The sequence below is a fragment of the Typopeltis vanoorti genome, chromosome 11 (assembly GCF_054136105.1).
Source record: "Typopeltis vanoorti isolate ZY-2024b chromosome 11, IOZ_Tvanoo_1.0, whole genome shotgun sequence".
Classification (NCBI taxonomy): Eukaryota; Metazoa; Arthropoda; class Arachnida; order Uropygi; family Thelyphonidae; genus Typopeltis; species Typopeltis vanoorti.
The window spans coordinates 1909172-1928072 of record NC_143559.1 but is presented as its reverse complement, the minus strand read 5'-3'; the positions used below and the strand labels follow the sequence as shown (position 1 = coordinate 1928072).

Below are 18901 nucleotides of genomic sequence, written 5' to 3'. Positions count from 1 at the left end.
GCATCTGACAAATAGAACTTGCTTCAGCAGTGCATATACTAAAAACATACTTATATATATATATATATATATATATATATATCATTTTATGAAATATATATACATATATTATATTATGTTATATAATTTTTATATAACATTTATTTATTTATATATTTTATATACTTTTTATATACGTACATTTTTTATATTTTTATTATTTTATAATATATAGTAATATATAATATAATAATATATATTATATTAATATTATACAAAATATTTTCTATATTATTTTTATATTCATTTATATAACAATACACATACATATGTTAAAGATACCAAGCTATTTTAAACCTGGTTTTACTCCATTTCCCCAGTAAGCAAACATACAAATAAGTAAAGTTTGTGACTGCAAGTGTTGCAAGTCTAGCTGACCCTGCATGTAGTGCAAGACCAAGGCAACTAATGGTAAAAGTAGAATAAGCTCTGATCACTAATCTTAATATTTACCCTTAATGCAAAGCACATCTCTTGGAGGGAGATGTATGATGCTTTATATTAAAGGCAAGGGGCCACTACCCAGACCGGTTGCGACCTTTACTGAGGTGTATTTAAGTAACGACCTCTCTAAAAATTAGGACGATCCCTAGACCACTCCATAGTGGCCGAAAGACCGTCCAACTCAGCGTTGTTCCACTCAATGACAGGCTCACCCTGTCACCGAGAAGAACTTCTCAGTATTGACTCCACCCAGTGGCAGGCTCACCCCACCACCAGCCAGAGCCATAATCTCAGTGGTGGCCCTGCTCAGAGATGGGCAAAAACCTATCCCCAAGTAGAGCCTCTCAAAACCAGCCCCCATCAGTGGAAGCCAGGCTAGAAATACCAAAATTTTAGTAATACAGAGCTTATAAGTATTTTACCTGATCAAGTTACCATAAGGTGTTTTAACCTTATTAAATAAAAATGTAGAAAGTATTTTACCTTGGGTATAATAAATGTTAAAGATACCAAACTATTTTAAACCTGGTTTTACTCCATTTCCCCAGTAAGCAAACAGACAAACAAGTCAAGTTTGCGCCTGCAAGTGTTGCAAGTCTAGCTGACCCTGCACGTAGTGCAAGACCAAGGCAACTCATGGTAAAAGTAGAATAAGCTCTGATCACTACTTACTTCAGCAGTACATGTACTAAAAGTGAAATGATACAGAGAATATTAGAATGACACCTGTGCAAGGATGACACACAAAATTGTGAAGTGTTCCACATTTTTGTTGAGCACAGATTTGGTTTTCAAAAGAATGGTGAGATGTTGGAGAGGGTTCAGAGATGGATTAAGTTGGTTTCTGATGTCTGTCTGGAATGTAGAATATGAGGACAGATTGAGAGAATGCAAATTACAGAGCCTAATGGATAGACGTAAGAGGGGAGCTAGGATTGAGATGTATAAATTGGTAAAGAGTAATTACCAGATTAACAAAGATGAGAATTTTTATAGAATATCTGGAGAAGGGAGAGAATGAGAGGCCATTCTTGGAAGCTGTATAAGGTAGGTGTGAGCAAGTGGGTGAGGAGTACATTTTTTGTCTGAGAGTGTGGTGAGTGCAGGGACAGCGAATGCATTTAAGTTGAGCTATGATGTGAGAGTGGGACCTCCGATGATGCATCTCTTGACTCCACAGAGGTCTGTTAATAATTATTATCATTTACTAAAATAATGCTGGATTTAATATCCACTTGATTTATATAATAACAATTATTATTATACGGCCACCTCCATGGAGTTCGAGGACTCATCACGGGAGACCCAATCTATCATACCTCTCCTTGAACCCATTAACAGAAAAAGCACTCACAACTGACTTTTGCAACCCATTCCACTCATTCACCACTCTCCAAGCAAAAAATCTAGTCCTCGCAACCCTACTGACCACACCTTTATTCAACTTGCAGGGATGACCTCTTGTTCTGGTCCCTCTAGTCAATTGCTGAAACATTTCACCCTGCATTTATCCTATAAAATCCTTTAAGCAACTTAAATGTTTCTATCATATCCCCTCTTTTTCTCCTGTGAACCAACTTCTGCAATCCACACACATTCAATCTATCCTCATAGGGCACATTCAACATCTTGATCACTCGCCTCTAAATCATCTCCACCACTTCCACATCCCCAAGAAACCCAGGGGACCAGACTTGAGCACAGTAATCCAGATGTGGGCATGTCAAGGCCTTACAAAGAGGAATTACAACTTCCTTATCTCTACTTATTAATAAGTTATTCACTAGCCAAGTAATCTAATGTGCTACTTTAGAAACATGTCCTCTAAACTTTAACTCTGTCTACCACTGCCCCTAAATCTCTAGCTTCATCTATTTCCTGGATCTTGTAAACGGCTTGTAATCTATTTATCCCAAAGTGCATAACTTTACATTTCTCGACATTAAACTGACACTCATTAACTTTTGCCCATGCTAACAGCCTATTTAGATCGTTCTGCAAGCTCTCCACATTGTCTTGATTAACTATTACTCTACCTCATTTTGCATCATCAGCAAACAACTGAATATTTCCTTTCAGGTTATTTCCTATATCATTTATGTATAAATTAAACAGCAATGGTTCCAGCACTAAACCATGTGGCACACCACTAGTCACCTGCTTTCGCCTCGATTCTGCCCCTCTAAATACCACTTTTTGATATCTGTCCAGCAGCCACCACCTTCTTATCCACTTAACCTATCATATCCATATCCATTCCCATTTGTTCTAATTAGCATCTAATAAACTTTTATAATATTATTTATAATTATTTATTTTATAAATATTTATAATAATAAATAAATAAATTTGTTCTAATAAATAATAGCACTGATGTGCTCAAGGCTCTTTTTCAGAGAAGTCGTGAGGAATTTTGGTGCCTATGGCCAAGAAAGAAAATTGCGCTATTCTAAAAAAAAAAAAACTTTAAAAACTAAATTTTTGCGACTATGCCCGGGGCCACATTGGCCATAGCCTCACTACGCCTCTGTTCTTTTTCCTCTTGTATATATTTCAATATAAAAAATAAATAAAAAATAGATTATATACATATATATAATTATATAATCTAACATATGGTGGAGACGGAGTTGTGGAGTGTGCTTCCTCGGTGAGTCCTTGGAAATGTCACATAATAATAATAATAATGATGATGTCTTAAGCTTAAGATGGAGAATAGTAAACAGTTATATTTGGTCATAACTATAAAGTAAATCATGGATAATAAACAATAGCATGGAATCGGCATCATGTGGAATGTAAATGTATATACATCTATTTAGGATATCATGGACACAGACAAACAGAAATAATGCAATGAATGAAAAAAAAATACAATCAAGATCTCAAGTCAGTTTATCTTGAATATATCATTGAGTGCAGAATATGTTACAAGTAATAATGAAAGGAAAAACTGAAAACAAAAGAAATAGAGGAAGGAAGTCTTGGCTAGGAAATACAAGATAATGGAGAAATACGAAATTCTTCGGCGAGTCCTTGGAGATGTCACATAATAGTAATGTCTTAAGCCTAAGATGGAGAATAGTAAACAGTTATATTTGGTCACAACTATGAAGTAAATCATGGATAATAAACCAAAGCATGGAATCGACAGCAAATGAAATGTGAATGCATATACATCTATTCAGGATATCATGGACAACGAGACAAACAGAAATAATGCAATGAATGAAGGAAAAAAAATTAATAAATACAATTAAGAAATCAGTATATCATTAAGCACAGAATATGTTACATGTAATAATGAAGAAAAACTAAAAACAAAAGAAATAGAGGAAAGGAAAGGAAGTCTTGGCTAGGAAACATAAGATAATGGAGAAATGAAATTAGGATCAAATTTAGGGATGCAAAACATAGAAGATTATACCAAAAAGAATGGATGCCAACATCAGCAAGATAAAACATCCAGAAGAGTGCAAGTGTGTATGAATTTCTAGACAAAAAAAAAGTCCGTGTGGTTAACCTAGTTGCTCTGCGCTTTGCAACCATATGCCTGGGAAAGGAGCGTCCTAGTTCGATTCCGTCGGAGATGTGAGGAGCTGAAGTATCTTCCTCAGCCATAGCCAAGTTAGTCGGTCTTGGGTGTGGACAGTAGGGTTTTTCCCCAGGTTATCCTGGGGTTTTTCATCCTGCAAAACAGCCTTGAGAACTCAACACTACGGACATAGGATACACTGGGGCGTAGGGCTTGACCACCTTATCCTGTGAACGGTTTGAGGTCCGTTGATTAATAAACCCTTGACACCGCAAGGTAAAAGAGAGTAAAAGGAAGATGATGAAAAAAAAAAAAATAATAATAATAATTGAGGTTATCTTAGTAATTCCATGAACATAAGTTAAAAAAAAATAAATAAATAAAAAATAAAAAAATATAAAAAAAAATGGAGATTCGATCTGGATTCACCAATCAGTGAATTCTTAATTTAATCAGTTCAGAGTATTTAAGAAATTCTCGTAGACAGGCTTATACGTTGGTTATGCATTTCTAAATCACTTAGGGAATTGAACAACGTAGATCCGAATATAAATTAAATTATACTTTAATAAATATCTCCGATATTTCGGCAACGTCGCGTTGCCATTTTCAAAAGGAACTTACAAAAAAGGCACGTGCACGCAGGCACTACAACACAGTAACTGAGAATGAAGATATGAAGCTATCATTCTCCTAGAAGTCCTGATGGTGCCCTCTAGCGGACTAAGTAGGTGTTCTTGGCCGTTGGGCTGAAGGTCTGCTGATGTATGCCTCCCAAATTTGGGGCAGTCGCATACAACCAAATTTGTTGAGGTTTGGGGAGTTTCTTAGGGCTGAGGCTGATTCCATAAATAGTCTTTCGAATTTGTATTTGCTACGGTGTATTACTGTAGCTAATTTATATTAAATGTATAATTTAATTTATATTCGGATCTACGTTGTTCAATTCCCTAAGTGATTTAGAAAAGTATTTAAGAAAGTAGTCAGTTACAGGTTCAACTGAAATATTAATGGCACTACTGATCATAGTTATGAGTATTGAACTATGATATTATTAATATTTTGGTTCCAGTGTTTTTTTTTTTTTTTTTTTTTTTTTTTAAGATAATCCAAAATGGCTCTTTAGTCTTCATAGAGAGACATGAATTCCAGTCAACAAAGATGGAAACCTATAAAGGGGGAGGGGGATCTGGAAAGTTCTGATAAACACCTAGAACAAAAATGATATTAAAGCTTTTACTAAAATAAAGAGCCAAAAGGCTTCATTTCAGTGATGCAAAATTATATAAATCAAGTGTATATTAAATCCAGAATTATTTCAAAGCCGAATACAGAAACTATTCATTCAGTACTAAGGAACTCTAAGTGTCGGAGAGGTGTATTTTTCATAAGCGAACTCTCGGTTGGTGTGTAAAGTATTCTGATATTAAAGCAACTGATATAACCACAAGAAAGAACTCTTAAAACCTTTTAACCCCCATGTTTCATCAAATTGTAATGATGTGTTCTTTTTTCTTTTAGGATATATAAGACGACAAAATTAATTCATTTTTGGTTTTAGGTGTTTAACAGAACTTTACAGATCCCCCTGATGTCACATTAGTTTCATTCATAAGTAGACTAAGGTTCATCTAATCTTAGTACTCACTTTTAAAACCCAAACAGTCTTTTTAAGCCACTACAAACACTCAAAATCCAAGTAATAGCCTAACATCATTACTTCCTACCATACCCACAGTGAAATATAAACTCTGTCCCAGGTACGAAACTTGTTTTATACTAGCATGACAAAGAATATATGGTCTAAGTTAAAGCACTTTCAACTGCAGCAGCCATCCTTATAATATGTAAATATGGGAGAGGGGATATAGAGTGGCACATAATATCCACACTCAAAGTTTCAAAATTAAATGTCATACAAGTATCTATTATGTAATTAGTTGAATGGCATAAATTGAACAGAACTGTATGAAAATAATTTACTTGAAAGAAAATGTAAATATAAACAGAAGTTACCAAGTCAGGCAATTTATGGTACTGTGTGTGTTGATGATGGTTAGTGTTGTATGTAAATGGAAGTTTAAGTAGTGGAAGGCCCTCTCATGAGTCCTTGGAGGTGTCACATAATAATAATAATAGTTTTGCTGACAAATAACTATAAACCCCAAGATTAAATAATTTAATAAGGTGGGTAAATGATAGTAAACAGAGAGTAGTTTATGTAGGAGCCGAGTACAAAAGAAGGCCTGTGATACAATGTGCCATAGGGCAATAATTGGACCACTGCTATTTAACTTCAACATTAATAATATAGAGAATGGTCTGAGGGGAATAAAGTTATCTGCTGATTATGCAAAACTAGATATATCATAATAGCTGACAAAGATGTAACAATCTCACAGATTGATTTAAATAGACTATGATGGTAGACAAGGAAGAATGGCTGTCAGTAGCAAAGAATAAGATTCTGGTAAGAAATTACAAGCTGTACAATGATAGAAGTGATTGCTAGTGATCCTGGTGGAGTGTGAATTTTATTACAAGGGTAGCCAAAAATTTTTTTATTTATTTTGTGTGCGAACTACAGAAAATATAAGAGCATACATACATACATTTAATGTCTATTTAAAGAAACAGACATTAAAAGAATATGGATTAAAAGCATACATTAAGAGACAAAAATGCCACTTGCATAAAATATTACACAAAAACATAAAATGTCAAATTTCACTCATCCAGTGATTAATAACTTTAGAGCTGTTTCATTACACTGCATTAAATCTTCTCGGGTACATATATTATTAATGTCTATTAGGCAGCATTGCAGAAGATGATCCATGGTTTGTGTTTCACCAACATGAGCAACTGTCACTGTCTGTGTAGCCCCATCTGGCCATATTCTGCTTTGATCTGCCCATTCAGGAATGAAGTCTATTCAATGCCTTCCATCTTTGCCCATCTACATGTAAGCCAGATGCAAGAGATTCGTTTAAGTTCAGAGCCTCTGGAGATTGTTCTTGCCACATTGTTGACCTTGTGGCTTTTATGGAATCAACTAACGGTTCCACTGAGTGAATAAAACTTTTCCTTAAGTTTAGCCTCCTATTTACTGCAACATGTCCATACAAAAGATTGCCGTTCATCATTTAGTTGTTGTTTCTGCTCATTTCTACTCTGTGTTGTTCTTCTGATATGAAGAGGTGCAATACCACACAGTGAGTATAGATGGTCAATCTTTGTAGGCTTAAGGCAGCTGGTAATGTTCCAACACGTTTCATTAAGAACCTTGTCAATAATTTTGACATGTGATGATCTTTCCCAAACAGGGCTAGCATACTCAGCTGTCAAAAAGCAAAGTGCCAGTGCAGTATTTGTGGACTCTCACCCCACCGAGATGATGTTAATTGGCACAGGATATTATTACGTTTGAATTTTAGCTGCTGTCTTCTCTATGTGTCACTTATAATTTAAGGTCCTATCTAGTGTGACACCGAGGTAAGTTGGATTTCGATAATTGACCAATTTCACACCATTCCATTCTATATTCAACTCTCTCCTTGCCTCACTATTATTGAGATGGAAAAGACACATTTGAGTTTTACTGGTATTTGGTTTCAGTTGGTTTTCCTTATAGTAAACCATAAGGGTTTCTAGTTCTTGTGTGAGCTGCTTCTCAATGTTATCTAAGGATTTTGCTTGGTAAGCTATTGCCCAGTCATCTGCATATAAGAATGCCAAAAACAGCTCATAGGATTAGTTGGTTATCAAAGAACTAAGTGACAGGAAGATAAGGAAGTTATCCCTCTTTATAAAGCTTCGATACAGCCCTCATCTGGATTATTGTACACTGATCTGGTCACTTGGGTTTCTTGTAGATGTCGAGTGATCCAGAGACCAGTGAGTAAGATAGTATAGTGGCAGGACTATGAGATGTCTTTTATGGGAACAGATTTAAGATTTGTGGATCACAATAACCAACAGGCAGAAATGGAGGAAAGGGAGATAAAGCCATTTAAATTATATTACTTAAAGAGTTTATATGACTGATACAAAGGAAATGTGTGAATATTTGACTAGCATGGGGGAGAACTAGAGATCATCCCTGAAAATTGAGTAAATGCGTAGTTAGAGGTCAGAAGAAACAATTTTTGTTTGAAGAGTGATGAGATGGAGTGCCAGAATTATTATTATTATTATTGATACCTCTATGGAGTCCAAGGACTCATCGAGGGAGAGCATGTGCGTTACAGCTCCGACTCCACCAACTGACCGCAACTACACCAACGCCATCTAACTCCGACCACCACCACCACCAATACTAGTATTTCCACAGACAATCACAAACATTTATGCCCATGGCGGGATTCGAACCCGCAGCCTTTTGGGTGGAGAGCGGATACGCTAACCATTCTGCCAGCCAGGCCGGCGCTACGAGTACTCTGTCAGTGAACGAGTTCAATGATATAATAGGTACTGTGCAAACAATCTCTAATTAAAAACTGTCTTGAATACTACTTCTTTAATGTTTTGGACAATTTCTTTCTAAGTGGGCCTCCTGCAATGAGTCTATGGACTTGATGGAGGAGCCTGTATAATAGCAAGAGATTGATAGAAAACCAATTTGAGGGAAAAAAAAAAAAGTTAAAATTTAAAGATTAATGCTTAGACTGCTGATCTATCATGAAGATCCAACCTGAACATAGGGCACAATTAGGGTCAACAAATCATAAAAATACAATGTACTTATTCTTACCTAGGAATAGTTATACATTTCGTTTTTGGATCTTGAGTTGTAATTGCCTTTTCCAGTTCATCTAATCCACCAGATTTCTTTAACTTTTTAACTAAACTTTTCACAGCTTTCTCACTCCACTTATCTTCTCCTTCCCCCTTTTTCCATCCAAGAAGTCTCTTTACAACGGGTGGTGTGAATGGTAAAAACGAAGTCATAGTTTTTCAAACAGTCTGTTTCGCTACTTAACCATTTTCAAAAATCGTTTCAAAAAAAGTTCAGCCAACACAAACGTGTAAAGTTATCGTGCTGCCTTTCAGAAACGAATACATTTTCGAAAAGCACGTTGGCTGTTTACTTCCACAAATGCATCATTGCTACCAATTCTCCATCTCGATTATCACAGAACTCTCTGGGTCAGCAGATATGCCAATAATCATAAGGTTGCGTTAAGTGAATAACCTTAGCTTAACCATGTACAAACGTATAAACTATCACTTTAAAATTAAAAACTGATTTGGCAATTACGTATATAACAAAAAAATTACATAAGTAAAGTACAAAACGTTAAGAACTTCCCTGCGAAAGAGAAAACAGGAAAAAAAAGTACTCAACCAAATAGCCCAGCATCCCATTACTTGCTAACACTGAATTAAACACCTATCTATATCATTTCCCAAAATCAGATGACTATACTCTCGTCATCATTAACGAACTACGAATTTACAACACAACATGAGCTGACAAATCGTATTCAATATACAATATTCTGTCATATGTTCAATCTCAATTTTTCTGAAAAATTTCATATCTGGTGTCAGTAATCAACTGCTTTATTTGTAATTCGATTTCCGATACATAATTTAAAACTGTTTTGAATACTGCTTGTTTAGTGTTTTGGCTACTGCTCTCTTATTGCATAGAAATTTATCCAGCTAGCTTCTCGCTATACCATCTTAAAAAAAAAAAAATCAGATAAGGCCTTTTTATTCCCGTATACGGGAAGTAGGCGACGCCATCTTTGATTATTCAAATTAAGTGGATATTGAATCCAACATTATTTCAAAGCCGAATAGAGAAACTATAAAAGTTACGGAGGATCCAAGCGTACGCAAACCTTTCATGGCAGGGGCAACTCGTAGTAAAGGTGGAGTAAGGTCCAATCACTGTCCTTAGTATTTTCCATAGTGTAAAACACATCTCCTAGCTGCAGGGCCGGCCATCTCGGGGGTGCAGTGGGTGCAATGCACGCGGGCCCCACGATCGAGTGGGCACAGTCGATACACATTTGCGGAAACGTATTTTTATTTTTTCTTCTTCTAATTTTGCTTATAACTAAAGGGGTTTCATTGACAGGATTTTAGAGGCCCCGGTAATAATAATATCTCTGTGTTTCTATATTATATTAGTGTTTTGTGTTCAGTAAACGTTATGTTAACTTGTTATATTTCGAATGTGTTTTTTTTTTTGTTTGTTTGTTTTCCTGTGCCAAAATCATTTGCAAGTACGAGGGTTTACAATATGTTTATTTCGAAACCTTTAATTTTTACATTTTAAAAATATTTTAGGGCCCCAAAAGGTTTCTTGCACTCGGGCCCCTTTATAGAGAAGGCTGGTCCTGCCTAGCTGACATGCATGATATTATACATTATGAAGGGGGTCACAACCCAGACCAGTTTCGACCTTTTTTGAGGTCTCATCAGTCTGGGAGCCAGACCCAGATGTAAAAATATTAAGTTGTAGTGATGCAGAACTTATACTTTACCATACGAGTTGCCAAAAACGGTGTCACATCACAAAAAGCACCAAGAATTATTGCAATAAGAGAGCCAAAAGGCTTCACTTTGGCGATGCACAATTATTCAAATAAAGTGGATGTTTAATCCAACATTATTTCAAAGCCGAATACAGAAACTAGAGTTTCGTGCCGATTATAGAAACCATAAAAATTTCGGCGGATCCAAGCGTAAGCAAACCTTTGATTATTCCATTGTCTATTTCCATATAAAGTGCGAGAGTGATCACATAAAGCTAAATTATTATTATTATTATTATTACGTGCAACTCCAAGGAGTCCTTAGACTCATCGAGGGAGGCCCTAAACATCATGTCAAGAACAACTATTCACGTCCACACAGTATCTATTATACTTTGCCTTCAACTCATTCACAGTAATGGCACACACAACAGACTCTGGCAGCTTATTCCACTCATTCACCACTCTCCAAGTAAAAAACCTAGTTCTAACACCCTTGCTAACCACATTCTTGCCTAGTTTCCATGAATGGTCCCTAGTCCTCCTACTACCAGTCCTGTTCTGAAAGATATCCTCTGAATTAATCTTATAGAAACCCTTCGGTAATTTGAATGTCTCAATCATATCACTCCTTTTCTGCCTATCAACCAATTTCTGCAACCCACAAATCTTCAACCTGTTCTCATAAGCTTCATTCCATAGACTTGCTATCATCTTGTTCACTCGCCTCTGGATCCCCTCCACCTCCTCCCCATCAAGAAGAAACCCTGGCACCCAGATCTGGGCACAGTAGTCAAGATGGGGTCTTATCAAGGCTTGATATAGAGGAACAATGACTTGCTTGTCTCTGCTCGTAAAAGTATTCTTCAGTAACCAAGTGGTTTGATGAGCTGATTTAGCCACTTTTCCAATGTTCCCCCTAAACTTCAACTCTCTATCCACCAACACTCCAAAATCCCTGGCTTCATCAATCTCCTGGAGTACAATTCCACCAATGTGGTGCTAATATTTTCACCCCAAAATGCATAACCTTATACTTTTCCACATTAAATTGGCATCCATTCTCCTTAGCCCAGTCCTCCAATCTATCCAAATCATCCTGCAAAATTTTGACATCATGGACATTCACTATTGCTCTACCCAACCTTGCATCATCAGCAAACAAATGAACAGTTCCTCTCATATCCTTTTCTATGTTTAATGAACAAATTAAATAGTAGTGGTCCAAGAACAGAACCCTGTGGCACACCACTAGTCACAGGTCGTCTTTTGGGCCCTACCACTGAATAAACTACTCTCTGATATCTCTCCATCAACCACCATCCCATCCATCTCACCAACCCTATATCCATCCCCATGTGCTGCAGTTTACTGATTAGAATTCCATGTGGTATCCTGTCAAAGGCCTTAGCAAGGGCCAGCAGTATCACTGTATACCCATTACCCTTATCCAGTAGCCGTCACTGTGTTATAAAACGTGAGCAAGTTAGTGAGTCATGATCTACCTTTCACAAAAGCATGCTGTTCCCCATTTTCATCTATCCATTCCTGTATTTTTCCCTTGACTACTTTCTCCAAAACCTTGACAATAATTCCTGATATGCTGATCGGTCGGTAATTTGCAACAGCAATCTTGGAACCTCCTTTATGCAATGGAACCATTTCCCCTCTTTCCACCCCCTCGGGGCTAACCCTGACTCGAGACTCAAATTAAACAAAATCGTCAACGGCACTGACAGTTCTTTAGCCACTTCACGTAAGACCCGAGCTGGTATACCATCCAATCCCACAGATGTATTCACATTAAACTTTTGTAATATACTATTTACCTCCATTTCATTCACTTCAATTCCCGTATAAGCTATTGGTTCATTCCTGCAATATCATCACCTGGATGATATACTCTTGCAAAGTGCTCACTCAGTAATTCCACTATATCAACTGATTCAGTTACCTCCCTACCATCGGCATTCCTTAAAATCATTCTGCCATATACATTTTTCTTTTACTTGCAGCATATCGAAAAAACTGTTTGGGATTCTCTTTAGCTTGCGTGGCTAATTTCCTTTCATAATCCGCTTTTGCTTTTCTTACCACACTCGTTACCCTTCTGGGTAAATGTAGCACCCGAGCTTCTTAACTTTAGAGGGCTATGCAACACAAGGTATAATGGAGGTCGTGCACTTTAGGTATACTAATGCGAGAAGTATTCGAAATAATGGTGAGGAGTTTGAGGTATTAGTAGCTCAACTTGGCGAAAAAGTTAGGCATTATTGAGACTTGGTTGATCAAGGATGACATAGTCATAGCAATAGAATGCATAGAATATAGTATCTCACATAGGACAGAAGAACCAGGATGGGGAAGGTCTTGCTAATGGAGAATATGGGATTGAAATATAAACTCTTGACTTGGATTAGGGAGAGAAGTTGGTTGACAAACAGATATCTGAAAAGTGGTATACAGTGGGTGTGAATCTGCCCGTTTTAAGGTGACAAGTGGTGTACCTCAGGGTTTTGTCCTTGGGCCATTATTATTTAATCTATACGTTAATGGAATCAGGAAGGATCTAACATTAGATCCTTCCTGATTCCATTGCGAAGATAGGCAGGGCAAACATGGATGCTACTGATATTCAGCAATTACAAAATAATTTGAATAGCCTGGAAATTTATGCAAACGAAAATGGTTGTCAATGTACTGTTAGTAAATGTAAATATATGCACTTTGGCGTGATTAGAGTTCCAGCGGCATATTATATTAGTGGGGTTATGCTACAATAAACTGAAGAGGCAAGGAATCTTGGTGTATTTGTGGATAGGAATTTAACGTTCAAAGGTCAAATATCAAAAGTTCCAAATACAACTCAGAGGATAATTGCGATGTTGAAGCGAACCTTGGCATGTAAGGATAGGGAAGTCATTATTCCTCTTTATAATGCTTCGATAAGACCACACCTGGATTATTTTGCACGGATTTGATCTCCCGGGTTCCAAGGGGATAAAGGAGCTATGGAAAGGGTGCAAAGTGGTATACAGTGGGTGTGAATTACAAAGATTATATCTGGATTACGGGATTTAGATCATGAGGACAGATTGAGAGTATGTGGATTGCAGACTCTGATTAACAGGAGAAAGAGGGGTGATATGATAGAGGTCTATAAATTTTGAATGGATGTTAGAGGATATCGTCTGATGAAATTTTTCGTTATATGGAAGGTGGAGAGAGAACACGTGGGACATCCATGGAAGTTAAATTTAGTTATTTATTTATAAATTTATTTGCAGTCAAGAGAGGGGTAAGAGCTAGGTTTTTCTCCCAGAGAGCAGTGAGTAAGTGGAATAGTTTGCCATTAATGGTAGTGAGTGCATCTAGTGTGATGAATTTAAGGGAAGGTATTATAGGGGGTTTGGGTGATTTATATCTGAGACCTCCAGGGAGTCAAGGACTCATCGAGTCCGTGACTCCCTGGAGGTCTCAGATAATAATAATATAAGCCAGGGAGTAAAAGGAAGAATTTAGTGGACACTCACTGGCAAAGTAGCACAATGAGTGCAGATCAAGTAATTATTATGAAGGATTTCAACTATGTTATAGATTGAATAGAAGAAATGATCTCAGGAAATGAGAGAAGAAAATGGAATTTGTACATCTGCTCAGAGATAATTACCTGAAGAAACAGGTCAATATGCTAAAGGATCAAATTCTGGATTTTCTAGCATCAGAGAATTTAAACAGTAACTCCAATCTAGCTATTCTGCCTTCACTTTTGAAATGTGATCATGTAGGTTTGATCTGGGAAACTCCCAGAGACAGAGAATTTTCTGTGGCAGTGGGGGCATGGGAGGTGGTCAAGGGGTATTTGAAGAAAGCAGTATCAAAATGTTCACTATATACCATGGGTGGCCAACTACGAATCCTTTTGGAGCAAAAATAATTCCAGTAAGATTTAGATTTAGATAAACCGCAACATTTGACCGATGTAATGGTACGGAAGTAAGTGTATTTAACTCCTTTCGACCCAAGGTCGGTGTCTGCACATATATCCCCTCTGACATACTCTGCCAGAGAGCACCTAACCTAGAATCGCTCAACTTCGACGTTCTTTGGCTAAAGCTATCCCTCTCACACTCAAGGTCAAATTCATCTGCTGTCTCTATCGCTCTCCTAATACCACCAATCATTCTGAGCTCTTTCATTTCCTCTTCCTAAAAGTTGATTTTCTCCAGTCCCACTCTCCCAACAGAAAAATCATCCTGGTGGGTGATTGTAATGTCCATAACACCAATTGGCTATCCGCTTCCAGTTATATAGATCCTGCAGGCAGAGATGCTGAAACATTTGCTATTACTAATGACCTTACACAAATTGTTCAAAAGCCAACCAGAATACCAGATTACCCGAACCACTCAAATATACTAGAACTCTTCCTTACTAATGATCGCTCCAAATATGTAGTGAGCCCCCTGGGTAATTCTGACCACAACCTAGTGCTCGTCTCCTCCCCATGCAACAACGTTTACACAGTCACTCCCACACAAGAGTAGTTTGGCATTATGACAGTGCCAAATGGGACCGCTCCGAGACTATTATGCTACATTCTCATGGTTGGATTATTGTTTCTGGTCTTCCAGTCCAAACATATGCACCAAACATATCACCAAAGTAATCTTCACTGGCATGAAAACATGCCAGTGAAGATTAAACTGCCATGAAAACATGCCAGTGAAGATTAAACTGGCATGTTAAACCCTGGTTCTCCAAAAAGATGTGCCAAGGCAGTACAAATGAAAAATCAGGCATAGCATAACTGGCTCAAATGAAGAACCCCATGCCCCTTCAATGCCTATACTGAAGCGCAAAACAGATGCAACAAAATTATCAATGCTTCTAAAACAATTTGAACGGGCAAAAAGCAGGAAGCTTGCATCCTGTCCAAATGGCAGCGATGCATTTTGGTCTCTTGCCAAGCCAATTCGTCGTAATTTTTGTCCAACACTACTACCACTTCTATCATACCCAGATGACTCAATTGCAACATCACCCACAGAAAAAGCTAACCTTCTGGCTTCATACTTTGCCTCCAATGCACAAATAACTGACAATGCCAAATGCCCTCCAGTCATTCCAACTGCCCACCATGCAATGCCCCTGTATCATTTTGCCAAAAAGATATCATAAACCTGCTGTCTAAATCAGACAAAAAAGTCTCCTGGCCCTGATGGCATTCCACCAACTGTCCTGAAAGTCTGTGCAACATAACTGCTCCTATCCTATGCTGACTGTACACACTCTCTTACTCCACTGGTGTGTATATATCCCAAAGCCTGGAAACTGGCCTACATTCAACCCATTCCTAAAAACGGTGTCAAATCACTGCAATCTAACTACTGCCCTATCTCACTTCAATCCTATCTAAAGAGATGGAGAAAACTATCAACTCTCAACTCCTACTCTACATTGAAGGTGCCCAACTATTAAGCGACCACCAGTTCGGATTCCGTCGAATCCAATCAATAGGAGATCTACTCTCATACATCACCCATCGCTGAACAAATGCCATGGAGAAATTCGGCGAAATCCCAAGTAGTTGCACTTGATATCTCTAAAGCCTTTGACCGGGTCTGGCACGAAAGCTTACTAAGCAAACTCCCATCATTTGGACTGTCTCAGGACATCTGCAGATGGACTGCAAGCTTCCTGTCTAGACGAACACTATGTGTGATGGCAGATGGCTCCCTATCCTCTCACCATCCAACTAATGCTGGGGTCCCACAAGGTTCAGTTCTCTCACCGACCCTCTTCCTTCTATATATCAATGACCTACTTCAGTTGACCTCTAACCAATACACAGTTTTGCAGGCGACAGCACATTACACTCCTCCCTCTCATTTGACAAATCCTGCTCTACACAACTCACTTCAACCCACAGAACATCAATCACCACTGCCCGTAATTCTGACCTCCAAGCCATCCTCCAATAAGGCTCAGATAACCTCGTCACCTTCAACGCTAGTAAAACCCAATTCTGTCTTATTTCTCATAAAAATGAAACATTTTACTCCAACATTGCTTTATAACACTCAAATTCCCAGAGAAGATGAGATCTCTATTCTCGGAATTACCCTGGCATCAAGCCTCTCCTGGCATAAACACATCACAACCGTTGCATCCTCAGCTTTTAAAAAGCTAGGTTTTCTCTCTCGCTGACGCTATTTCACCTCTAAACAGCTGTTAGCATTATACAAATCACAATCCGCCCAGCTATCGAATACTTCTCCCACATTTGGAGTGAGACTCCTAAAATCTCTCTCAAAATGCTTGACTCAATACAGAGGAGAGCAATTAGACTGATAAATGACCCACCTCTCACCAACTCACTCCCCTCACTTTCACGTAGACGCTTTGGTCTCTGCAATTTTTATATTCTATAAATATTTCCATGGAAAATGTTCATCTGAAATAACATCAATAATTCCCCCACTCAGCACTAAGCCTGTTGGAACACGTTCAGCTGCTGCTCAACATCCTTTCACAGTACACCTTGAAACCCACAGAACAAGTTTCGTTTCCTCTTCCTTCATCCCTGCTTTTGCGGCACTGTGGTAAAGTCTTCCCCTGATGTATTTCCCAAGGAATACAACATACAGGCTTTTAAATCAAACGTAAACAAATTTCTCCTTTCCTAACCCACTACCCATATACGGTATTAACGTACTCTAGGTTGATCAGCCAACCTCTCGTATATGGGCCCAGCATAATATAATAACAATAATAAAAAGAAAAAGTGAGTGTTAGCGTGACGAGGTGGGTGGTGGTGATGCAGATGCTATGCCTGCCCGCCTCAACTCGTTAGTTACACTTCTCGCGCTCATCTGTCGGTATCGTTCAACATATTGTTGCGTGAGTCCATTGACAGTACTTGTTATCGGTGAACTCTTTTTCAAGTGCTTAGAAATGGCGCATAAAAACGTAAATATTATTATTATTATTATTATGTGACACCTCAAGGGAGTCCAAAGACTCATCGAGGGAGAGTGTTCCAACTGCATCGAACGATTGAACCCTTCCAACTAATAACCTCGCTCAAACTTGCTTAACTTTTTGCGTGAATCATTTGTGTGAGAGGTTTTACCAATCGACCAACCCTTCCGTGTTCCCCTTCATGCTAGCATGAAGAGGAACACGGAAGTTTTATGCCAGAATGGGAAGAGGGGTTTCTGTTTGTGAAACGACAAAGTAAACCAATATGTGCCATATGCCAAATTCAAAGCCAGCAATCTCAAGCTTCATTATGACATGCATCACAGTAATTTTAGTAAAGAATTTCCTCTTGGCTCTGATGGCGAACTAAACTTTCAACTTTGAAAGAACAACTCCATGGTCAGAGAAATTGATGTCGATGTTTACTAAAGAGGCTGATGTTATTACTGAGGCTGGTTTTATTTAGCCTGTTTAATATTGCACAGACAAAACGTCCGTACACGGAAGGAGAATTTGTAAGAAGAATATTTCTTCTTGACAAATAATTTCAGTTTTAGACCCAGATAATAGAAACTACTAAAACTGATTGAACAGATGCCAGTATCCAAACATAAATTGAAAGGAGAATTTCTGTTATCAGTGCTATATTGTAAATAAATTACATCATAACTTGAAAAACTGTGCTGCATTTAGTCTGGCTTTGGATGGATCTATAGATATTCAGGACAAACCACAACTACCTACATTTGTCGGCTTTGTATTTCACGACCTGGGCGTCAAGGAAGAGCTAGTGGACTCAGTGTTTAAAGATACAACATGTGGCTCTGACATCTGATAAGCTCTTGAAGTTGTACTTAAAAACGCTTGGGTATCGCCCAAAAAAAAATCGTCAGCATTGCAACCGACGGTGCTCCAGCTATGACGGGTAAAACTAAAGTGCTCATTGGGCTCATTGAGAATGATGAATATCCTGCTTTCCTATTTGTACATTGCATTATTCACAGGGAGCATCTAGTTGCCAATGTTTTACATTTGAACATATAATGGAAGTGGTTCTAAGAATTGCCAATTTTATTCGTTCAAGTGCTAAAACACACCGACAATTCGAAAGCTTTCTCGATGAGTTGAATTGTGATGAGAAACCTAATGAACTATCATGGCTTTGCTTAGTAACGTGGCTCTCAGTTAGCAATGTACTAAACGGGTTTTATTGTTGTTGTTGTTAGACCCAATCAAACAGTTTCTTTGAGAGAAGGAGAAAATTTTCCTTCATCTCGAAGAAACTCAGTGGTTGTTAGACATGGCATTTTTTACCGATGTTTTTCAGCATCTACAGGTATGAAACGTATCACTTCAAGAGAAAGAAAAAACTAATAACCGATCTTGTGCAGACTGTGCTAAGCTTCCAAAG

General features: G+C 37.9%; 1 protein-coding gene and 1 non-coding gene across 2 annotated transcripts in view; one reads left to right on the top strand and one right to left on the bottom strand.

Moving 5' to 3' along the window:
* Window positions 1–9397, bottom strand: part of LOC150101268 (SMAD family member 3-like) — a 330032-nt gene extending 320635 nt beyond the window's left edge. The window contains exon 1 of the mRNA XM_090400197.1: window positions 8772–9397. Within this exon, the coding sequence (XP_090256323.1) occupies window positions 8772–8968 (197 nt within the window). The 5' untranslated portion in view covers window positions 8969–9397. The remainder of the gene's footprint in view (window positions 1–8771) is intronic.
* Window positions 1152–1254, top strand: LOC150101269 (U6 spliceosomal RNA). The gene has a single exon (XR_016549094.1). It is a non-coding gene; the product is annotated as a U6 spliceosomal RNA (small nuclear RNA).
* Window positions 9398–18901: the final 9504 nt, after the last annotated feature.